The sequence below is a fragment of the Aptenodytes forsteri genome, unplaced genomic scaffold, assembly GCF_000699145.1.
Source record: "Aptenodytes forsteri isolate BGI_AS27 unplaced genomic scaffold, ASM69914v1 Scaffold35, whole genome shotgun sequence".
Classification (NCBI taxonomy): Eukaryota; Metazoa; Chordata; class Aves; order Sphenisciformes; family Spheniscidae; genus Aptenodytes; species Aptenodytes forsteri.
The window spans coordinates 1,543,068-1,568,067 of NW_008795334.1; the positions used below are offsets into that span (position 1 = coordinate 1,543,068).

The 25,000-nt window shown below is 41.4% G+C and overlaps 1 protein-coding gene across 7 annotated transcripts in view; it reads right to left on the reverse strand.

Moving 5' to 3' along the window:
- The window catches only part of LIMCH1 (LIM and calponin homology domains 1), a 115,948-nt gene that overhangs the window by 45,922 nt on the left and 45,026 nt on the right, over window positions 1–25,000 (reverse strand). For 4 of the 7 annotated variants that reach the window (XM_019472302.1, XM_019472303.1, XM_019472300.1 and 1 more), the window contains 10 exons: window positions 22,866–22,976; window positions 17,635–17,830; window positions 12,983–13,232; window positions 12,031–12,303; window positions 7,268–7,558; window positions 5,489–5,743; window positions 3,824–4,168; window positions 2,779–3,114; window positions 1,977–2,210; window positions 693–941 (listed from right to left, as the gene is read on the reverse strand). In XM_019472302.1, coding sequence (XP_019327847.1) covers window positions 693–941; window positions 1,977–2,210; window positions 2,779–3,114; window positions 3,824–4,168; window positions 5,489–5,743; window positions 7,268–7,558; window positions 12,031–12,303; window positions 12,983–13,232; window positions 17,635–17,830; window positions 22,866–22,874 — 2,438 coding nt within the window. In that variant the 5' untranslated portion in view covers window positions 22,875–22,976. The remainder of the gene's footprint in view (window positions 1–692; window positions 942–1,976; window positions 2,211–2,778; window positions 3,115–3,823; window positions 4,169–5,488; window positions 5,744–7,267; window positions 7,559–12,030; window positions 12,304–12,982; window positions 13,233–17,634; window positions 17,831–22,865; window positions 22,977–25,000) is intronic. The other 3 variants (XM_019472304.1, XM_009280130.2, XM_009280131.2) reach the window with 2 other exon arrangements.

Sequence of the window (25,000 nt, forward strand, 5' to 3'; positions counted from 1 at the left end):
CTAAAATGGGTGTAGAAAATGGTTATTGAAAATAGACAATATATTAACATTTATATTGAGTGCCACACATGCGATGAATGGAGACAAAACTTAATAGTTACATTCCACAGCAGTGCTCAGAATCACCGTTACTGAAGCAGGAAGAGACAAATATTATAGTCAGAAAGCGAGCCACAGGATTTCCTTTTTGTTGTTGGTTTTTTTTTTTTTTGGGGGGGGGGGGGGGGGGGGGGCGCGTAGCTGAAAAAAGGTACTGGTAATTAGCATCAGTGTCATTCACTAAAGTGACAGTCCTGTTTAGAGCCATGCAAACCACATATTTGTATCTGGGATTTATCAGAAAAGAACATCAAGTACAAAAGTCGACACGTAACATTTTCTAATCATGGAGAAGCAAGACACATCTCAAAGAGCAGAGTCCAATTGAACCTCTGCTATTCATAAACCTTTTTTGCAATTCAACATATATACTGTAGTAAAATATTTCCTTTCAATTAGCTTTCATTTCAATATTTCAAATATTTCAAAAGAAAATACATTACACAACTATTCTGTTTGTTTCTAAAACGTGTATTACTGACAATCAGTATTTTAGTCTGGACTGAAAACACACCAGGCAATGCACAATCTGAATTCTGAAGTGTGGACACAGGGGCGTACAAGCTGCGTGATTCACACCACAGAGAGCTCACGTTTGCAGATGCTCATCCTTGGATGACAATGTTTCCGTTTTGTTTTCCTCAGGAACCTCCTGAAGCTTAGACATTTGACCAAGGTGGACTTCATTAAGGCTACCTTCACCCACTTGGGCAGTACAAATAGTCTCATCTTGTCCTGCAGGAGGGAGATTGCATTTTTCCTGCCCTTGCTGCTGTTCTTGCGGCGGTTGTACTACAGGTTTTCCAGAGCTATTAATGCAGACTTGTGGAGACTTTTCAGGCCTGAATGAGCCAAAGGCAGCAGTGCAAAGAGACTTATTAAGCAACATTTGAAAAATCACATATACATAATAAAAAGTCTAACTGTAAATTAACATCCCCCCCCCCCCCAAAAAAAAAAAAAAAAGAGCTGATAGGTAACAAGGTAAGCGAGGCAGGTGCACAAAATAATTTTAACAGAGTCTCAAATGCTTGTACTTCCATTCCTCTAAGTCAGAAACAGTCAAAAACTTGTACTTCCATTCCTCTAAGTCAGAAACACAAGCTGTCCTGGACACCGCCAAAGATTAAAGTATTAAGCACGTATTTTAACTAAGCCATTCAACTTAAGGTCTTCTCAACACCAAACCACAGTTCAATTCTACCGTAGATGACAGTTTTTCTTCTCCTGGCTGAGCTGTATACTAGTTTTTCATCTGTGTATGCACAGACGCATGCATATCCTTCTCCTCATGTACTTTGAAGAGGCTGATGAATAAGAACCTTTCCGCTCCCGCTTGCATGTGGCTCAACCAGCCAACGATAACTCTGTTCAAAGGCTTAAACCGCCAACTTCCCCACATAGCCTTACGCATCTGAACAAAAGTGCTTAGAAAGACACTGAGCATTATCAGGAGGGATCTCGGGATCTCTAAATTTCCTGTTTGGAAGTCACTGGCATCAGCTAAGCCACAGACAAGCATCTAACCTACCATATCCAGCACCTCTATTTCTAGCTGGAAACATTTGTAATGATTAGCTCATATTTAACTAGAAACCTCTGCAAACGTAACACAATCTTGCTATGCATATCCATTTCCACACACTGTTAGAATTTTGCATCCGGTAGAGCTCTGCTCCAAGTCTTTACAGGGCTCTACCAAAAGGGCCAGAAACCCTGCGTTGCCTTCTTTTGAGCAGAAAGAGTCGGCACAGAATCGAGGACAAGTACAGAAGAAACCACTGCTGGGCCAACAGCAAGTCTTCCAGATCAAGAGATCTTGACAAACAGCACACAGGGCCAGTTCCAGGGGAAAGAGAGAAGCACAACTTTCTTACCTCGTATTTTTCTTCTCAAGATCTCTAGCTGTGCCCTGCTTATTCTGCTGCTTTGAAAATGGCATGGGAAGGAACTGCTTAACACTGGGCCCAGGCTGTTTTAGGAAAGCTCCAGTTCTTCTGGCCAACATGTCATCTCTTTGCGGGTCTGGAAATTTCACTTCGTTTTCTGTTCCACCGCTCTGCTGCTGAGGGATTTCAGGCTGTTCTTGGCTCTCTTCTCGTGTGACAGTACTGCTCAGAGAGACAAGTGACACTGTTCCATGATAATGCTCACTTGTGCAGCCCAAAGGCAAGCGGCTGCTGAGGCAACGTGGGGTACTGTTACTCAAAACACAGTTGCGGAGCGATGGACAACTAGGCATCTTTAGCTACAGCGCAGGGAGTGAGAGCAAGAGGAAACTATGTTGAATGCCACACCTATGTAGGTGATACGTTAGAAGTTGGGAATTGCATAAAAATGTATGCGAGGAATTATTCACTTGGAAGCTAGCATAAAAGTCTGGACAAAGCACCGTTGATTGCAAAAGAAATCCCCCCAAAAGATGAAAGACTGTTTTCATGCTGAACAGCAATTAACAACTGAAGTACTTCAATATTATTGAAGAAAACAGACTGTTTTATGTTCATAGGATACATTCTTGTAAGTAACTTCATAAAACAGAACACATGCCATGATGAATGAGTAAAACACATCTTTAAAGGCTGTGTGAAGAATGGAACAACATTGCTGACTGATCCAACCTAACACCACACACAAACCAGGCATGAGGCTCAGAGGGATCTGTTTCTGTTCTCTGACCTTTCTGCTTCCCATGGAGTCTTCAAATCCTTCTCACAAGCTACTGCCTCCCCTTGCCGCTGCTGCAGCAGATGAGGAGCTACTGACAGGGGAGGACAATGTATGGGAACAGGGCTAGTGGTACGCCTCTGAAAAGTTCCCATCCTTCTAACCAACATATCATCTCTCTCAATGTCTGGTAAATGCCCGACGCAGTCTTCCTCGGTGCCTTCTTGCCGTTTGTTCAAACTGCACAGGGTTTGTTTCTCAGAGACGATGCCAAAAGCCGGGACAGGTGATAGCATTCTCCTGCAAGAGTCATCTGTACCTGACGTGGCTACCTCACTAACGATGCGATTGAGAGGAAGGGTGACAGACAAAACACATTCAGGTCAAATGAAAGGTAAGAAGAGGAGTCCTCCAACTCAGTTTGCAAATGTTTTATAAACACACAAACTTAACTGAATTAATTGCTCACTAAAAGCATTCATTAAAAATTCTTGCTACAGCCACAGACTAAGCGATTAAAGAAAAGCCAAATAAATTTAAGCTCTGTTAATATGTTAACTTCCCAGAGCTGTAATTCTCCTCCAGATAAATGCCAGAAACACAGAGCACCAATACACCTTGGTTTCAGCATTACATCTTCAAAAAGAAAGTAAATCCATTAGGTTTGAAGAAAGCATTTTTTGAACATCAGCAAGGCCAACTGTCCTTCAGGCCAAGCTGAAGGACAAATTCCTACTGTGCTGAAAGCAGGCAGAGCAAAGCTGCTGGAATTCAAGAAGCAGAAAAAGCTCAAACGACAGCTCAGACTGAGATACCAGTGATTTCACCGCTCATCAGAAATTCTGAGGCAAGCTCTCAGAAGACCTTTGCACAGCGTTGTTTTGCATAACCCTAAACATGTTAAGATACTGTGAAGGCGTCAGATGACTTCTGAACAAGGCCGTGCGTGTAAACAGCTCTTAGGTCTATGCTGCAGTCCACCCCCATGCAGATCAGCGTCTTGCAAGAACAGGTCTCATTTCCAGCTCAGCAGCACTTCCTAAGCCACACCAAATACCTGGATTCATTCTGTGGCTTAGATACTTCATCGCTGTGTTCAGCGAACCCGAGACTGCCAACAGTGGTTGAAAGAGAGCTTTCAACAGCAGAGTGATTCTCCACACTGTCTTTCTTGCTTTCCTCTTCTGTTCCATTTTTGGATGAAGCTCTGCCAATAACGAGCTTGTCCCATTTCTGTTGATCAATCTCAGTTACTGGCCCAAAATGCACAAACTTCTGCTTGGGGCTACCAGCCTTTTTGTTTGCTCTGGCTTTGCGGACAGCAAAATCATCGTGGGCCGCTGCTTTCACCGTGATTTCAGCTGGTGGCAGAGTGTCACTGGGACATTTGAAATCTTCTTCACTAGTACGAATGAGGAATAAAAGAATCCCCCCCAAATAAGACCCCAGAATAAAGCAAATTAAATGCTCCTAAGGTTTTGGAGGGTTTTTATTTTAAAACTCAAGGACAAAAGTACAAACAGCTGTGGTATACTGAGGCCCAAATGACAGATAAAATCCAAAGATACCACAGACCTGTTGGGGAAGCTCTGGGAGGACATCCATGGAAGCCCTTCCTTAGGGGAAGGAACGTAGCATACGGCCCATTCCAGACTCAGTTATTCACCCTAACAAAGCCACAGTTCTCTCATCTGCTCACATAGAACTGGGCCCTGTGTTACATGGGACTGCACAAGCACCACCATACCCACCTTGTCATGGGGGAGTTCCAGTGGCATGAGAGCACCAGGAAGGGCAATTCGCTTATCCTAAACCAAGGGGACTGAATCTTGATTTTAACAAATCACCTCAAAAGTAACAGAGAGAGTACTAACATCTTTGAGATGAGAGAATGATTGAGTTTTGATGGTTTGTATTAAAGCTAAAATGACACACAGTAACCACATTGTTAGAAGAATGCCTGAACAGATGGCCACCTGTAATTGGAAAATGGCATGCGCCTAAACAGGAAGGCTAGGAGTTGTTATCCTTTCCTACTGAGTCACAAATCACCTGCATACATTATAGCCGACCTCCATAGGGAAATAGCTTAGAATAACTGCTTTATACTGGCTCCCTTTCTGGAGGTTTAGTTTACAATAAGAGCATGTCTACACCATACAACGAGGCTCCTGAAACTCCTGCTGCAGGGACAAACAGTGCTGGTGTATTTACTCAGCACTGGAGTACAATGCCATGCAGATATATTAGCTCAGATCTCAAAAGCAGTATAGCCACAATAATGCAAAGAGATGCTGATCCTCAGTTAATACCCCCAAGGTATAATGCCCCAAGCCCTGAAGATAGCTTGGTTAGCAGCAGCACAGTGCTACTGAGTTAGTGGTGCCACATGGACCTTTGTGCTACTCAACTTAGAGCGGCTTCAAAGCAGGTTGATCCATGAGACAAGAGGGACCTTTCTAATATGACGTTAAGAGTGTTCACTGGGGAAGTGACTGTGAAACTACTGTAGTAGTTCTAAATAATGGACACACTTTCATTTCATGATAGATAGATAGCATCCCTGTACAGATTTTGGATTCCTCCTGAAAATTTGAACAGGTAAGGACTGGTTGTCATCAAGGCATTCTTCAAGTTTAAAACCACAAGCACACACAGTGGATCACGACATACTAAACATGCTTCCTAGGGTGCCAATCCTGTCCACAGGCAGAAACCGTACCTGGGCTCCCCTGACAGTTTCAATCTTTTCCAGGTCTCCAGATCTGCTTTTGTTATAGAGGCATTCACAAAAATCGCATCTTCTCGTAGCTGAGGAAGGGTACTTTGAGATTTCTGTTTAGCCAAATCATCGCTCTCAGTATCTGGCACTTTCACCTGCTGTTCCTCCTCTGACTCAGTCTTCTCAGTTTGCAGAAGTGGGTTCTCTTTGCTTGTCACTATTTGCCTTGTTGATGCCATATGCACCCGTCTTCTTCTAATTTAACGCACATTCAAGTTCAGCAAGAAAAGGTATTTCGAGGGAGCAATGATAAATCAGTGTCAATAGAAGAGGTTCAGAGCACAAGAAGATAAAACTGAATTTATAAGCAGATTAATTTTACATTAATTTTAGGAAGTAAACAAGGAATCATTTGAAGTTGAAACCTCTCATCTATGCTACCCCGCTCATGCACTATTGAGACTTCATCACATGACTTCTACTCCTAGTTCAAGCAAGAAAAATCTTTAAGTTAGTACTGTATTCAGCATTTCTGCAATAAGCTTTTGTTGTGGTTTAACCTCAGCCAGCATAAATAGTTACAAATATCTCATTTTCATATTATTAGCAAAGTGAATTCAAGTTTTGCTTGCAAGCATACTACAGAATTTCTTTGATCTTAGTCATGTCAATAGCATTAGACATTAGAATATTGGTTATGTGCTTTTCAGATGCCCTGCCAAACTAGTCATTAGTCATGTAGCATTAGAATATTAAAATTTGGTTATGTGCTTTTCAGATGCCCTGCCAACCAAGTCATTAGAAAATGTTTATATAATAAATAGTTACAAATATCTCATTTTCATATTATTAGCAAAGTGAATTCAAGTTTTGCTTGCAAGCATACTACAGAATTTCTTTGATCTTAGTCATGTCAATAGCATTAGAATATTAAAATTTGGTTATGTGCTTTTCAGATGCCCTGCCAAACTAGTCATTAGAAAATGTTTATATAAACAAATTACCAGCAGCTGAAAGGCACATTTTGCATTAATGAAAAGAGCTACTAGATACTAAGATAATTTTCTGAATGTATCAGTTAGTACAGTTAAGGTCCACTGTAATGTGTATATAGTGGTTTTATCCAGGATCACTCCTCTTTGCACAAATACAACAAATATACTTGTTTCCTGAAGAAGATGTGTGCCTAGTAGATATGTGTGTTCAGCAACTTCTTAAAGGTCTGTATCACTGAACTGAAGACAGAAGAGATTTTCTAGGCTGAAACCTTGTAAGCCATGCACCACTTCCAAAAACAATGCTATATAAGAAACATTAGGACTATGTGTAACACAATTCGGTGCAGTATAGCAGGTATATATATTCAGTGCGTTAACTAAAGACTAAGTCCATGTTTTCTGCAGGGTATTAAAAGAATGGCATTAGATAGAAAAAATGCATCCAAAAACGTGCATTGAAAACGCTCAGCAAAAGAGCTGAGATGCAAAACATATCTTCTAAGTTTATTCTCCACTATTCATGCTCATGAGCTGAGATAACAAAAGTGTCTAGTCTTTGTTATTTACACTCATAGTCAATTTAAGCTCCTGGTCCTAATAATCTAACAAAAAAATTACAGTAAGTAATCTACATCTCTTTTTTTGTTCACTTTATGATAAAGCATTTGCATTTACTTTAGCCTGTAAGTTTTTTGTAGCCAAGACAGCTTTAGTCCTACACAGCAATAAGCCATGTGAAATTAAGCATTATAATAGAAAGAAAAAGACCATGAATGCACACCTTGCATGTTCCTGCTTTTCCATCTGCAATGGCTTTTTAATGTCTTCCAGTTTACCTTTATCTTTACTTGTATAGGGTCCAATTAAAAAGGGGTTAAACGGAACTATGTGTTTGGGTTGATTCATTCTGGCTCTCCGGGTGGCAAAGTCATCCTTTTCTAAATCAGGAACTCTGCTGGCTGCTTCATCTTCTGAACCAGAATCCTTCCCTTGGTAATGTGTCATGAAGGGGTTGTCCCTGCGAAGGATGATGTCTGGGGTGCTTCCGTTGTCTTCACATGTTGGCTTTTTACTGACACAGAGCAAAATTAAAGAAAGCTCTTGATGCATCAGGGGAGGAGAAGGGAGTGGCAGCACTCATCTCCAGGTCATAAAACAAGCACAGTTAATCAAAATATGCTTCAGGCTGCTGTTAGATTGGGCAAAGCCTTGTTATAAATAAAACTTATCATATACAGGTAACAAATCCACAAGGACTTCACGCAGAAAATCAGTAGCGTTGGATCTTTACTTATTTTAGCTATAGCTAGAAGAACCAGTAAGAACTAGTTTAACATACTAGATGGAGTGAATGTAGTACTGTAAATGGCAGTATTAAACTTCTCGAACACTTCAAACAAAGAGGTTTGATGCAAATACTTGATCCTTGGCCAACATTGCTGAATCCTGAAATACCAGACATTTGGCACTTTTTATTCTTAATGGCTCTATTTTTTTTTTAAGACCTGAGTAATCACTGAGGGTGCTTACCCTAATATTCTTAACTGCTTTTCTGCTCACACACATCCACGCTTGATTCTCTCCCTAACTAGCCTTCCCTTTCCCCCAGAATAAGCCCTCTATGCCAATGCTGACATACAGTAGCGACAACGATAGCACCAGTATGCCAATGATACTGGCATATGCTGGAACACACTGCCGTCTGCCTTGGTCAGAAATGAGACTGATATCAACATAGCCTTGTTGTTACTAAAGATTACGACAAGGAAGACCCTTGACAGCTGGTACCCAGAAAGATTAAGCTTATTTTAACTTGTAACAGTCAATACTCTTGCACAAACTGAAAAGACAGATGGCAAGAGCTATGCGACTCTCCCATTTAAAAATCAAATTGTTATTTATTGATATTTTAGGAAGTTGGATATCAAATAGTAGACTGTTCCATGCAGTACTTTTGTAGGCTGCAAATACCTTGCATTTCCTCTTTCATACAGCACCACCTTGCTACACAAAGGGAAAAAGATGGTATCACAAAGGATTAAACAGAGTGACATTAAGAAAGCAAATCTAAACAGCTCAGGGGTTGCTTCAAGTTTCTCTTCTATTTAAGAAAACAGTGGTGCTATAATTAGCTGCTTTTCTAAAACATTTTAAAGCCCTGCAAGCCCACTATACAAGCCACTTACTTTACGGCCCCAGCTGCCCTTTCAAAGTACTGCTCAACAAAGTTGCTGGAGAAAGTTATGGGGAAGCCATAAACCATCCCTGACAGGTCAGCCTGGCTCAGGCCTCGGAGGACAGAGGAGCAATATGAAACTGCCTGCCTTCGCCTTGTTGCGCTGCAACACACAGGACCCCCGCCCCCCCACCCTGTTAGCAATGTGGAGAGCATGCTCTCAAATTAGCCAAAGGCAACATTGTCCTTAGATCTCTCTGCAGGATCAAGATATCATTTAAGGCAATAGACATCACTGGCAGACAGCGCTCCAAAGGGAGCTGCTGTCCCTCTCCCTCATGAGCACCTCTGTTTACAACATCTTCAGCCTGCCTTCGCCTTGTTGCGCTGCAACACACAGGACCCCCGCCCCCCCACCCTGTTAGCACAATGTGGAGCATGCTCTCAAATTAGCCAAAGGCAACATTGTCCTTAGATCTCTCTGCAGGATCAAGATATCATTTAAGGCAATAGACATCACTGGCAGACAGCGCTCCAAAGGGAGCTGCTGTCCCTCTCCCTCATGAGCACCTCTGTTTACAACAGCTTCAGAAACAGCTGGAACAGATGGCTCTGAGCTGCTTTGTGAGGTCTCAAAAGTACCTTTTAAGGTCGCTTCACCACAGAGATAGCAAAGAGTGTAGATTTGAAGCTTGCAATGGATCAGAATTCCCTGCAGATTTGCAAATCACTCTTGCATAGCCAGCCCCAGCCCTTGCAGAAACCACACACAGGTCCATGCTCGTACAGCAGGTGCTTCCAAAGTGTCAGACCATGGGTGTTTGCACTCACTGAAGCAGGGTCTCATACAGGTTTGTGGATCCTTCTATTGCATTTCAGAACAACGAAAGGGTTTTGCATACTTATGCACTGTCAAGATAAGAGTCCATGTCCCTTTTGCAATGAATGTGCCAAGGATTCTTCATCTGCTCACATTTCTCTCTTACCCTCCCCCTCTCCATCATTTATTAGAACAGACTTAATTCTCTTTCTCTTTTTAGGGAGTAGCCATGAATCTGATCCTTATCTTTCAGATACAACAGTGTAAATAAGACAGATGCAGACAACAAGCAAGCAAGGAGGATTACATATCAATAAAACAATGTGCTATAAAGAGACAATATACTCCTTTGGGAAGGGGGAATGCTTTTTGGCATGCATTTGTATAGCATCTAGTCCAATGGAGTCCTTTCCTAGAACATGTTACAGCAATGGAGATAAGTACTTTGATTCCAAGCAAAAAATGCATTTGCATACAAGTTCAAATCCTTCCTGTGCTGGACCCAGAAAGGTCCCCAACTGAGTTTCAGCTTTAGGAACAATTAGATGCCTTGTAGAACTCAAAGTCACACTGGGTGTCCTCCAGAGGTCAAAATGTTGAGAGGAAACAGCCTGTAAACAACTCAAAGCAAGTGGAAGATGACTGACAAACTCAGGTGAAAAAAAGAGAGGCTGGCATCATAGAGAGATGAGGGAGTAAGAGGGGTTAAAGAAAAAAAAAAAAAGATCAGAATACAGAAACAAGAGGGATTGAGAATTGCTCAGTGCCATTAGTGCACAGAAATTTGAATTTGATGCCAAGAAGAGAGAGACAGTTGAGAGGTTCAAAGAACAGGGAACGAGGATGAGACATTAAGAGAGATGATCAAATGCTCCCTTGTATCCTGAAGTGTCACTACTGAACTCTTCCCTTCTCCTCACCCACTATTCTTCTATTTACACATACAAATATTTTTCCTTAACAGACCTCTGACCCCAGTGCCTTTTCTGCTGTCTCTTCCTACAGTCCCCAGGAACAGGCTCCTACTTCACTATGGTGAAGCTTGGGCTACAAAGCTCTGCTCTTTGACCCTCAGCTGGGGCAGAAAACCAGCAGCACCTCCTTCTTCCAGCTGCCAAATTCCAGGAGTTGCTTCTGCTGAGAGCAAGGAGGGAAAATGCCTTGTTATTTCTGTTCCCTTCTCCTTCAGCCCTGTCAGGACAACAGATTGTCCAAGGAAAGAGGAGACCCGAGACACAAGCTATTACTACGTTTTACTGCATATTACTACATCACTAACATTAATGCTACAGCCTTGGACTCAGAACAGGATTATACTAGTATCCTACCAGTTTACAGGTTCCTGATCAACTAGCACACTAACTCAGCCTGAAGGACTCATTTATGACTGATAGTTCCTCTTCGTTAGTATTTGGCTTTGTTAAAGTAGTACCCCACAACCACACACAAACATTGGTTCATTACAGCCTGACAACAGTGAAGCAAACCTGAGAAGGGGACATATGACAGTGTATATACTGTGACTGTTTTAACTGCATACGGCACATCTATATATATGGCTGCAGACAAGCTTCACTGTACCTATAAACAGGCTGTATCACATAAGAGCTGTACTTTTTACTACTACACTTCAAAGCCCAGACTGTAAACCAGCATTTGCTAAACTGCTCACTGTTGGGATTTCACCCCACAATCCAAAATAAAATGTTTTAGACAGGAGGACATTTGGACACTTACCCTTTAGTCAAACCATTTTGATCATTTAAGAGCCTAGTCTTCTGATATGTCGGTTAAAACTCTGCTTTGTGGGCCATCCCCATGAGAAAGAGAGATTTTTCACAAGGACCCGATATCAGATGACGGAAAGGCATGGGCAGTGAGCCTAGCCATCATTCAGCTCTCGAGTTAAAGAACAGGAAATAACGAAATTGAACAACATCCAAAAATAAATAACACAAGTAATAGGTGAATAACTACTGATACTCCATGCCAAAGTCAGTCAAACTATGATTGCTGAACTATGCCTCCATGCTTTAACTGGTACATGTGTTAACAAGCACTGTACTTTTATAGTTCCTGCCATTAAAAATAAATGCATCATTTATTAACCCAGCTAAAAATATTAACCACCTCAAAAGCGTGGTTCAGGAAACTAAACCATTCCATCGGCAACAAGTAAAGTAAGCTTCTGAAACTTTTGCCTAAAAAGGCATTTTTACATTTTTAATGTACATTTATATGTATTTTTTATTAAATGCAAGAAAGCATTAGGTGGAATGTGACAAGCAGTCTGTGTAGTAGTTTTCTTGGAGTCTGTTTACATTATGCTGTAAGACAATACAATTTCTCAACACAAATGCAGTTAGCATCATACAACTCTGCCACATCACAAGCCTTTTCAGACCAAGACCTTCACTAGCAATTGTGAGTGCTTAGCAGACTGGATTTTTGTTAGAAGAAGTGAAATCACAGTGGATCGAGGAAACCCACACTTCAGCCAATACTAAAAATGTGAAGCGTGCACAATTTCCCGCACTGTTGGGCTAACCTGCCATAGCGCTGGGCTGCTGACATGACCTTAATGCCAGCTTGTTCGAGTCTTCTTAACTTTTTGATCTCTTCTGCATCTTTCCCCTTGGGTGCTGATGTTTCTTTTGCACTACATGAAGGAGACTGGTCTATGGAGTTTCCTTCGTTTTGATTCAAACCTACTTGATTTTTAAGGGAGCTTGCCTCAGGAGCCAGGGAGCCCACTTTCTCCTTTTCACACAGTCCTGATGTTTCATTCTGTTCTTCTTCTATGGTTTCAGGGTGGGGTTTGCTATTGAATTATACAAGGCAGTTTAATGTATGCTGTGCCTGAAACATATACACTTATTTATTATAAGCACATTTTGTTGATACCAAGATGCCAAAGGAAATTCTGATGAATGATCCGGGAAGATAATTATGCACTTTAATGGAAGTTGCTTCTTAGGCCAAATCAAAAGTGAAATACCAGTTGACAAAACCAGCATGCAGAAACACATAGTCACAGCTATATAAACTGTACTGGTATATAGAATACAACATACAAATAAATTGATTTTAAAAAAACATAGCAAAAATATTACCTATTTCGACTGAATACATCAAACATTACTTCTAAGTATCATTTGTCAGTGAGTAACCGTCTTGAGAACCGAGACAGATCATCCAGAACATTTTTGTCCAGCCTTGGGTTTGAGTCAACGTCCATGGTACTTATATTAACCAACATCTTGTCAAACATAAGCTATACATTGCATTGTATGGTAAATAATGACATCAAGACAATGATTTTCCACTCATTGCTTTTCTACCACCTTTGCCTGTTGCTACAAACAATTTATCAGTACCATCTCAGCAAGAGATTTACTACAGCAGAAGGCGCTTCATACATGTTATGAGAAGAACAAAAGTTAGACAAGTGTTAAAGCATCATCACTGAGGAAGGGAGAAGTTGGACAGGCCAGTCTTACCTGAAAGGTCTGTCTCCTAGTGGTGAAGTCGCCGTGCTCCAGCTCTTTCGGTACTCTTCTCGTTCAGCTTTCTTTTTCCGAAGTGGAGCAGGTACATAGAAAGTCTGATTACTCTTGTTAGGGAGGTACTGGTTAAAAGGCACAGCTGATTTAGGTTCACCATGTGAGGTCCGCCTCGCCAACATATCATCTTTTTTCACATCTGGCATCTTTCTGTGTGGCAGGTCAGTTTCCGAGTCACTTCCTCTCCCTAGTGAGGAAGGAGAAAAAAAACCCCTCTTCTTTTCACTTTCATCCATTTTTTTTTTTTAAATTATAAATCAGAGAAGACACCACCAAAAAATTACATTTAGCATGTGAGCACCAAAAAATGAGGCCACTTTTACCTGTATTTATATTTTAAAATCAGTCACTGAAGGTAGTAGCCATAATATCTACACAGACAGTAACCATTTTTTTCCATCAACTCTTATTTTCTACCCCTGAAAAACTCATCTTCAGCCACAGGCCACATCAAAAAACTCAGGGTCAGATTAAGCCAGACTTGTCAATCACACAGGACAGCTACAGAAGCTTACCTGACTAAAGCCCAAATGACTCCTAGCTGTACATATGGGTACGTTTGACCTGATTCACACTCTTTAACCTACACTTACATGTGCATAGCACAAGCTCAAGCAAAAAAGGGCTGCATACTGTATATTTACAGAATGGCAGGAATCTGTGGATGTTTCTACACACACATATTAATGGCAATTTGAACGCACGCAGCATCAGCTTTGATCAAAATCTGAGAATAAGCATCAGCTGCTATAAACCAGAAGACTCAGATGGTCTCTCTCCAGTCTCATCGGTTGCCTGGTCAATCAGTCTAGTACACTGCAAAATAGACAGAGAGACTTGATCCTCAGATGGGAAGGTGCAAGGAGAGAGGGAAGGGATCTCAGGATTTAGAGGTTAGATCAGTACAGCAAAGACTGAAGAATACTTGCTGGCAAAGAAAAGAAAGAAGGTGAGAGAGAAAAATTGAGAGTTACAGAGAATTAAGATGGGAGATCAACAGAGCTGAGTGACTACTTTATTTTGTTCAAATGAACTAAGCTTCCTGATATTTACAACCCATTTAAAACACAGAAACTTAGGCAACATTTTTCCAACTTGAAAACAAAACTCCCAAATGGTAGGACAAATACCTTAAAGAGCATTTTCAGTGGAACTGCCCTCATAGCCATTTCGGAAGCAACTTCATAGACATTCACTAGATTCCCTGCACCATCATGAGCCTTTTTAAGTAATTCACAAAGAAGATATGCAAATAGTTCTCTCCCAGCAGTGTAACATCACCACAGGCCCTGGTTTGCTGAGTGAAATGGAGCATATTCATCCATTTCTCCCACCAGCATTCAAATCTTCTCCCAGCTTTGGAGCGTTGGATGTCTCTGGCCCTTGGCCCCTTTGTAACACTTGCATATGCAATAGCTGTTCCCCTCTGGGTGAGGGGAAGCCACCCAGGTTGTGTCCTCTTGCTAATTCACCACACTAGTAAATTACTAGCTAATTCACTGAGCTACCTAATGAACAACTGAAAACAATGAAGTAATAAAAATCACAAGTAGCTTGTGTATAATTCAAAGTGGGGGAAGGAAAAGAGGTCTAAATATGCTAGGAATGTTATTTGCAAAGAGCTTTTGCAGCAGATTGAGTTATTCAATGTTTGCTTGGAGAGAGACGAAGAAGAGTGAAAGGGAACAGTAAGAAAAGACAGGACACAATGGAAACGAACTAGACAGACAAAAATCACAATGCACTTTTTGCCAGTAATCTTTTGCTTGAACAATTTTGGTTAAGAGCATATGATAACTAGCACCAAGATTGGTAACCTGAGTCTATGTCTAAACAAAAAGTGGAGACACAACCACAGAATCATGGGCGTCTGAGGATAGCTGAGGTTTGAAGAGCTGTAAAATCATTAGACTGAGCAGGGCCACAGAGGAGCTAAAAGAAAATGAAAAGATCCCTTACTGTTATTTGCTATTCTGTTTGCTCTTGACTTTGTTCTGGTGTTTATTTTTGTATCACATGAAAACCAGTCTTGAACCGGCAGACAGAAATGCTGGAATAGAAAACCACAGTAGCAGAGGAATTAGAACAGATTCCTCTCCCTCATTACTGATGTGCCTACCAGTATCCCCAAGCTGAGTACTTCAAAGACAAACAGCTTCTTTAATTATTCATATTTTACTCATGAAAATATTTTCAGCTCAAATTTGCAAAAAAAGCACTTGAAGCCAAAGCACCGAATGGAAGATGCAGCCATGCTCTACATTTATAACCTTAACTTTGTTGCTCTGCATTTCCAAGTAGAAGAAGCAGCAGCCAGTTTCCACAACCCGTAACAAGCAGTTATATACCACAGATGCGCACAGATCCTTCGTACAAGGATCTGTGCGCAACTGCCGGCCAAGCAGAGGATTTTATTCATTCCTGAGTACTTTAGCAACTCTACAGGCAGGTCAGTCTGCAATTCTACTGCATTTTAAACAAACTGTTCTGCTATACCACTGGTTTTGTTTGCTTTTTGCCAAGGGACAGGGTCTGCATAGGACACCAGAGCAGTTTCTAAACATTGGGGCTAATCACAGTTGGCATTCGTGAAGGTAGTATTACTTATTGCTTCCACCTAAACTATCATCACCTTAGGACCACTGAAATGATCTCCATTCATTAATTTTTTTTTTCTAGGAGTGGAAGGAATCATAGTTTTATTTCACTATCATATTATTGGGTTTACAAAGCTCCTATCTGAATGGAGGGAGAAGTAATGCAAGCAGAACCTTTTCCTTCATCCAGCTTTGCATATACATTATTTCTATCAAAAACTACATGCAGCTGAGCGAAACACTGGCCTGCTGGGGCCACAGGAAGAGGTTCAACAGAAAAGAGGTCAGCCAAGCTACACCTCACCTGCAACCCTTGGAGGAGACAGCTGTGAAGTTATGGCAGCAGCAAGCAGGGAAAACGGGACATACTAGAAAGGGCCAGCTAGACAAGTCATACATGTGCACACAGCATCTGCATGCACCCTGGGTCTGGATATTGTTAAAGACTAATTTTCAAGAACAAGCTTTGAATGCTTGCATCTTATTTTGTGTTTGTTATGGACTCAAGAATGTGACAAGATAACATGTCTTAGCTGTGGCAACCAACCACAAAACCTTACTAAAATCTGCTAATACAGCAGAAGTTGATAGGAAGCAGCTACAGGACATATGTAACTGGCTGCCCACCAGCTCCACGTAGGCAGGGACACTGGACACTCCTTCAGCACCCAGGATGGAGCAACGTTTCTTGATTAGGACATGTGAGGTGTTCCTATTTGCCAACACCACAGTTCTGTCTCATTTGGGAAGGCAGAAAAATGTTTTGTCATGTGGAGACTGTGCTCTGTTCAGTGTCTGAGGGGGCACAAGGCTGTTTCAGGGAATCAGTCCCAGTAGCTGGTTCTGGATGGTCAACCAGCAACAGCCCCAATACCACAGGCCACTCAAAACAGCAGAGCAGATCTTAGCCCTGCTTTCCCCATAGCTCTTTCGTAATTCTGCTGTGATACCAGATATCCCTGCCAGCTTTTCAGTTTTAAGGAGTTCCCCATCACCTCAGGAAATCTCTCATGTGTCCGGTTATGATTAGCACCAGTTTCTTTCACACTGCCAAAGGCAGTATGAACATCTGGTTCCTACCAAAAAGTCTTTCTGCCCTTCCTTTTTTTATTAAATAAATAACATTACTGAGGAGAAGTGATTCATGTGTGGAACATAACTTCATCTGATGATGAAGTTTGACTGATTCATCCATTCATCAGGAATGTAACCGTGCAGAGGGAGCCTCAATCAAGCATCCTTTTGTTCTGAACAAGAAATCCTGCTCACAACAGGTAACCTAAGTGCACGCTCCACACCTACCCCTAGCAAATCCTTCCTCATCCAGCATGCTGTGTTTACAAGCCTCTGGAAGTCTCTGGGAATCAGACAAGAAAGGTAGAGGAGCAGCACCCCTTCTGTAAGCCTAGAGCTGCATGTCCTCACTCAAATGTGTACAAAGATGGCCACAGCTCTGATGCTGGGAGCTATTAATTTACCCAATTTTCTAAATACCATGAAAACAAATATGACATTTGGTAAAATGTTGTACATCAGACTTCAAAACTCTGTCAAGTATCAGACATTTCCAAGATATTTCTGTCATTTATCTGCCCAGAGTTTACTTAGGCAAACATTTTATTCACTTCAATATTCGCCTTGTTCCTGTGCTTTTATTTCTTGCTCCAGCCTAGTTTATAACTTAAAACGAGTCTGCATAACAACCTCTTACACCGTAACCCAGAAAAGCACTCTTCCCATCATAAAATTACACTGCAATGATGTAACTCATTTTCCAACACTACGCTATCCTAACTGAGACAGGCTTCAAGTAAGTTGTTGGCAAAGTCATCTAAACCTCAGGGAGCACAAATCAGCATTCACAGAGAAGTTCTCCCACCAGATGAGCACTATTGAGGGGCTGTGTCCAGCTTCCGAAGGGCACGTTTGCTCCAGAAATGTTACTTATATGTCACAACGTTACGCATGTGCTGCACTGTGACCGGTACTTACCATCGCTGCTCCCTCTGAGCACTACATCTGGAGACGGTGTCTGCTGCGAGCGGGAGCCAAAGGAGTCCAGACTGTCAAAGGAATCATCTCTGCCGTGGCGAGGCGGGGAGAGGGAATCGCTGCGTTCAGAGTCCCAGCAGTCTATATAGCCGCTGTCACGAATGCTGCGCTTTGGGCTCTCAATATCCTCCGTTTCCTACATGGAAGTACAGCAGGTACCCCTTCATAAAGAAGCCACTGACACACCTGAGAGATCCATTACACACCAGACAACAAAGCATCTTCCCAAATACTAAAAATCTCCTCCCCAAAAAGGGTTTCCTTGTTTTCTGCCCCTTCTCCCCTTCAAAACAAAAGTGCAAGCTTGCAATAAACCCCAATTTTATGCTGATTAAGAGGAAACCCTGCTCATTAGATTAGTAAGATGAACTGAGAAAAAGTTGCAATAGGCAAGTTAACAAACAGATCAGAACTGAAAGTAACCTGAAACTTGACTTGTTGTCCATAGTCCATAGCACAGGCAAAGGCACCACAATTTTAACATCGTGCCTGCATCAGGTTTAAGTCTGCTGCTTTCCAAAAGATCCCCCGCCTCCCCTTGCCCATCTATTGTATCTGGCCAGGACACCAGCAGACAGCATTTGTTGTTGCTGCTTCAGCTCGGCAAAATAATGAAGCAGTGTGCCCCAGCCTCCCTCTACCTTGAAGAGAAATTCCTGTTATGAAAGAGGGATGTCTTTCTGAAGCAATCAGCAATGAAAAATATGCAAAATGCTTTTCCTGATGCCTCAGAAGAATTCGGTTGTGCTCTTTACTCTTTGCCAGCTCCTGGCTCTGGGGGATATGAAAGCACTTGTAGCTGACCCACATGTTCAGAGCAGGGAGAACAATGGCTGTCTTTGACAGCCCTGTGATTATAAATTCTTTCCAGTGCAAGCAGCACATACTAAAACACTGAAACTCCAGCAGAGGAAAAGGTCAATAGAAGCCATCCTCACCCTTGCATTATAATAAATCCCTTGTTTTAGAGAGCATCTTAACATTAATTACAATCGCGCAGGCTGAGAAAAAACAAAAATAACTACTTTTATGCAAAGATAAATCTGTTTTTTTCTCCCCCGACAGTAAGTAAAGTCAGAGATGTGGGTGCCATTATCAGACTGACATTTTGTGACCCAAAGAGGTTGGAATGTGATTTTTTTCTTTTTCTTTTTTTTTTCCCCCCAGAAGCATTTGAATATTAATTCCTAATTAAGAAGCACCCCCTGCTTACCACTAGCTGGAGCACAATGGCTATGTTGAGCACAGCTCCCACTGTCCTTGACTGCTAAGCTTTTACCCGTTGCTACTATCGCCATTGAGATCATCAATCAAGAACATCACAGTATGCTATGGCAGGCCACCTCCACAAGAAAGCGGGTTTGCTGTAGAAGCGATGGAGGGAGGAGAGCCCTGCAGTAACACACCAAAGCTTCCGCGCTGGAAAAGAGGGAGGCTCAAAGCAAGACGGAGAGATCAGACCCAACGTCCTGCAGACTTTTCAGGAAGAAGGCTTAATTAGTGCCACTCACTATTACGCCACCAAAATACCACATTAAGGGCAGTGGCAAAGGTTCCCTAAGGCCAAGCTTTTTTCTTTTCTTTTTTTTTCCCCCAGAAGCATTTGAATATTAATTCCTAATTAAGAAGCACCCCCTGCTTACCACTAGCTGGAGCACAATGGCTATGTTGAGCACAGCTCCCACTGTCCTTGACTGCTAAGCTTTCACCCGTTGCTACTATCGCCATTGAGATCATCAATCAAGAACATCACAGTATGCTATGGCAGGCCACCTCCACAAGAAAGCGGGTTTGCTGTAGAAGCGATGGAGGGAGGAGAGCCCTGCAGTAACACACCAAAGCTTCCGCGCTGGAAAACAGGGAGGCTCAAAGCAAGACGGAGAGATCAGACCCAACGTCCTGCAGACTTTTCAGGAAGAAGGCTTAATTAGTGCCACTCACTATTACGCCACCAAAATACCACATTAAGGGCAGTGGCAAAGGTTCCCTAAGGCCAAGCTAAGCTGTGGTAATGTCAGTAAGTAACCTCACTGCAAACTGAAGTGAAATTATTTTCTAAAAACAAGTAAAATTCATCTAACAAAGTAGTAATTGGATCCTATGTAATTTCCTTCCCCAGTCCTCCTTAGTGAACTAAAATACTGACAGAAACACTAGACAACAAATATCTGTCTCCCTGAAATCTGCAGGAGTTACACACATCCAAATACAAATCTAAAAATCCTATCAAAATCCGGTTTGTGACATGATCCAAAAATCTTTTTAAAAATCCAAATTCCCTAAATCCCCTCATCCCTTCATACCAATCAGCTATTCTCAATCCTCAGGCACACTTCCATTTTCCTAAATTACTGTATTTGAATGACACAGAACTGCTCAGCAGCTACAGTGACTTAAACTCAGGCAAAAAGCCTCATCCTGCATTCACTATCTCCCAGTGTTTGAAAACAGTCCAATTGTGAACTAATGAGTTCTGCAGACCCTACTTTCAAAGGCCTGTTGATGTTAATTTTGCATGCTGCTCACCAGGAATTAGGAGGCAGGCACCAGGATGGGATCCTAGACTTTTGTAAACATGTTCTTTACAGCCTTCCCCTTGGCAAAGCTACTCTCCCAGCCCGATGCCGTCTCACAGACGGGTACTTGTCCTGCTCTGGGGCAAACGTCATCTCCCAAATGTTATCAATGGGAAAAAGAAAGCGGTTATCTGCAGGACTGATAACACCATAACATGACACACAACAGCACATTAGTCTTTCATATTATCTAATTAAAAACACAGTATGTTACCGAGTGGTAGTAAAAGTGTGACTGCCAAATATAAGATACATTTCTCCAGGAAGTTCCACCCACTAAATATAATCATAAAGCCATGGATGTTTTGTCGTTGGGTATTTCTAGTTTAAAAGTAAAGAAGAATGTGTATCCAAATAGTTAATGAAATTAAAAACAGAGTAGCATGAATAAAATTAGAAATGAATAGCCCTTTCAGTATGAGAAGTAGAAAAAGATGGGTCTGAGACGACTTACATCTGAGCCATCTTTTGATCTGCTTATAAAAAAAGGAGGGCAGAGAGGATTTGTAACAAAAAAACTAAACCACACTGAATTTATGGTCGATTTAATTATTAAATTCAGTGGAAAAAAATGCCAGTAGAGAATGTGATAAAGTGTCTTTTCATCACTCGACCTCAGCTATAAAGAACATCAGAGTGTTGCACAGCATGATTAACATGTTCTATTTTACAACCAAATCCTCTTCAAATTCAGTAACAGGCAAGCCCACAATTGCCAGTGGGAAATACTGCAGGGGTACAGGAGTAGGGAACTGACCTTAACATAAGACACCAGCGGCCCTCCTAACAGTACCACCTAAACAAGACCTTTCAGGACTGCAAAGTGCTCTGTTTTTACATTAATGGAATATATAGCTTTCAGCTTTTATGAGATATCTACTCTTCTCCCAGCTCCAACATCTGCAATGAATCAAGTCCCAGCCTCTTGCTTTTGTCCTCGACCTGCAGCGCCCTGCACTGCCCAGCCAGGCGCTCCACGATCATCAGCTCCCCGGAGAACACTGCCTTTTGGCCCCAGCCTACTTCATCCCACGAAAGTGCTCAAGACAGGACCTTCAAAATGCTCTGATGATTATAGTTTGATGGGTAAACATCACCTGGAGAAAGAGGAGCCTCATACTGCAAGATTAAACATTAAAAAAAAAACCATGATACCATGTGGCACTAACATTATAGCAACCTGCACTTTGGCAATCTTTCTGCCTTAGCTCCCTTGTCTGTCTTTGTTTCACCTTTCAGACTCTTTGGAGCAGGGACTGCTCCTTCCCTGCATCTTCTATTTGGAAACAACTCAAGTATTAACTTCAATTTTTTTATTGCTTGGTCTCACTCATATCACTCAGTGATATCACTTTGCCATCACAGTGGCAAAGTCCCGAGCGATTAGCGCAGGTCATTTCAAATAAAGACAAAAATAAACCTCTACAGAGAAGCAGGATGTTTTCTCTTCCCCTCCGTTTCCACCTGCTTGTTCACAGGAACTGGGCTCACAAACAGGGATTTTACCCGTCTAGTTAAGGCTCTCTGGTCACACTAGGGTGTAGGAACTGCTATCGGTCAGCCAGGTATTTCTTCCTCTCTAGTAGCAATCTGGTGCTGGCCCTCTGAGATCCCAGAATGAAGAGCTGCAGCTGGTGGAGATGCAGTAGCACAGAGCTCAAGGAGAGTAAAGAGCAAAGAGTTTCCTATGGTCCCCAAACCCTACTGCCTGTGGTCACTCGGCCGTTACGTGAGATGGGGAGGGAGCAGCAGGCACGAAGCTCTCTGTGGGCTGGAGAATGTATCTGCATGGCCTTTCATGAGCAGTATGTCCAACACATGCAATGCTAGCACCAGGTGCTGCCATCTTCTTACATGTCTGCTCTTTGCCCCTTCCATCCCCAGTAAATGCAGGCTTGGATATCAACGCTAACCATTACTGAGGTTAAGTGTCTCAAGTCGAGGTTCAGGGCATGCTGGAGCGCTCAACCAAAAGTCCCCAAACCACCCTACAGCGATCACAACTTTTCCTTTCCAACAGAGTTCAGCTCATCATAAACCACCAAATATGATTTCAGCCAGAATTTAGAGCTTGGCAAAACACAGATTCATCATAACTATACCCTTGGTGAAACATAATCTCTTCCTTCTACCCTTCAGCTTTATTTAGATACTTCGGTTTGATGCTTTATGTTGCAACTTAAAAACAAAAGAGCTGCCCATGAGACTGAATGTTTTAAAGAAGAAAAATCGCTGCTCCTGAGAGTCCTGCCACCTTACTTTTGAGTCTCAGCTCTCCTAGCTGAAACTCTGTGTCACAAATGAAAATAATTCAAACCAAAACCTATGGAAATGAAGATGACAGAGCCACGTGGCAATTCTAAAGCCCTGTTTGACATCACGTGCTGCATCACTGATATCACCACAAAGCTGGTTGCCAAAGAAAGTTGTGTTCATGGCTTGGTAGAGTCAGAAACATTTTCAAAGGAGGTAGGGGTTTACTAAGTAATTTGTACTCCAGCCCCCTACTTCGCTCATTTTTAGCAACAAACAGGTTATTTATGGGAGTAATAATTCGAATGAAATTTCCATTCCCAAAACATAACAAAAAGATACCTTTCTCATTTGTGCCAGCAAACCTTCGAACTCCTTCAGGTTCAGGGTTGATCCACTATATGATGTGCAGCTGTTTGCCGCTTTCCCTAGCCAATAAATGGTGACTAATACCTGCAGAAGTTAATAAGAATTAATTGAAGCCATCTACACAGTCACTTAGCTAAATTTACTTCCCTTCAGCATCTCTCATTTATTCTAAACTGCACAGCAGAACAAGATTTTATTATAAATCAGAATTGAAAGGGAAGTGTCTGTCAGTGGCTAACCATAAATACATCGGGCAACTACGAAAATTTAAACAGTCCTACAGAATATGTAACTTAACACATTATCTTCCTGGTATTTTTATTAAAAAAAAAAAAAAAATCAAACTGTCATGTCTGCCTGTAAAATAAACAGCAAAAATAAATCTGAATAGAAAATCTAGGCAAGATATTTGAAACTGTCTAGAAGACACACTTATAAATATATCTGTTTGTAAATCCAATAGGAAAAAAAAAATCCCTAAAGAGTACTAATACTAGTGGTCATTAATTAAAAACTTTAAGACTAATGGAATAAATAAAACATCTGAAACGTGCGCCTGCCTATTTCAAGGACAGAAAAGGTAGTTCCATTTTTAATCATTTTAATGTAATTAACCAGATGACATGGGAACATTTACTTCCAGGCTTCTGCTAGCTTAAGAAATGCTTAGCCCAAGATTAATCAAAAGCCATGAGCATCTGGTTGTTTCTACCAGACTGAAGCGGACAGAGTTAGTGGTTTCATTCAAGTTCTGACTTGATGTCTCTCCATAACTCAAAAGTCACTTCAAAACTAGCGCGGAAAAAAGCCAAGAATTGCTCTTGCAAATCTTTTTATACCCTCTCACTCCTTTAGGTAGCAAAGAAATCTGATCTGAGACTGCTGGTGCTGCACTTGTTTTAGGGAAGGAGAAATTAAGATGCTCAGGATGGTCAAATTCAACACCTCCAAAAACGCTGATATTTATATTATGCAGGGAAAGCAAACAGTCTTCCTCTGCACCCACATATGTCTCCACCTAAAGCAATGTCTTTAATGGTACCTGTGCAGTAGCAATTTGGACTGGAAACTGATTGTCAAAGGCAATTCAGTTCAGTGTTTTGCACTGGTTAAAAATGCCAAACCACCACCTCAGAACTTAGGGCTTTTTCTCATTTAATGCTCATCATTTCTGCATATTCCATGACATTGCGAAGTATTTAACTGCAGAACAAACAGGAAATATTTTGATGCGGAAAAGATGTGCAACCAATAATAAATAATAGTTGCCATTAACTGTCTCAAAAAAGTTAAATAAACGGAAATATAGTATTTTATGTTTTGATGGGACAGGGCCATATAATTCATACTATATAGTGAACTAAAGAAAACAGAACTAGGAGAAATCCCGAGGGGGTGTTGGGGACAGACATCTCTGTCAGACTCTTCTTCCCTAAAACATGCTTTTAGGAAACCCAGATTCCTTCAGTGCCTCCTCCTCAGTCACATACGCTAGACTTCCGATTAGCCTTTTCTCATCAACTTTCTCTAACATCCCCATTTTTCATTTAAGTGTGGTGTCCAAAATCACACACAGCACTCCAGCTGAGGTCCTGCCAGAAAAGGATACAGCATGTGTCACACAGATCCCCTGTTTAAAACCAACTGTGATGCATAATGTAAAATATATCATATTTTATATATAAATATAGTTTATATTTTCCTTTAGTTTATAAATAATATACATGCCATGAAATAACTGAATAACATTTTTAATAAAGTTCAGAAATTTTCCCCTTGTTTTTAAAATTACATCCAAATTGATACTACTGTGCTGAGGGAAAGGAGGTGGGTTTGCCAATACTGATTTTTTTTTTGTCTTGAAACAACCTTTATCTGAGCTGTATTCCTTCAACCAGCACTACTCAACAAATTTATGTAAAAAATTCTTACAGTACATGTTCTCAAGTTAAGTGAAAACACTTGCAAATATAGTATTCCTAGCAACAAGGAAACTGTCCAATTCATTTTGCCATTCAGTTCTCTGATGAAGGTTGTGGTATTTTTATTTATTTCTGCTAGCATTTGATCACTTTCTCTCTTCTTCCTTTCTTTAGCCACTTCCTCCC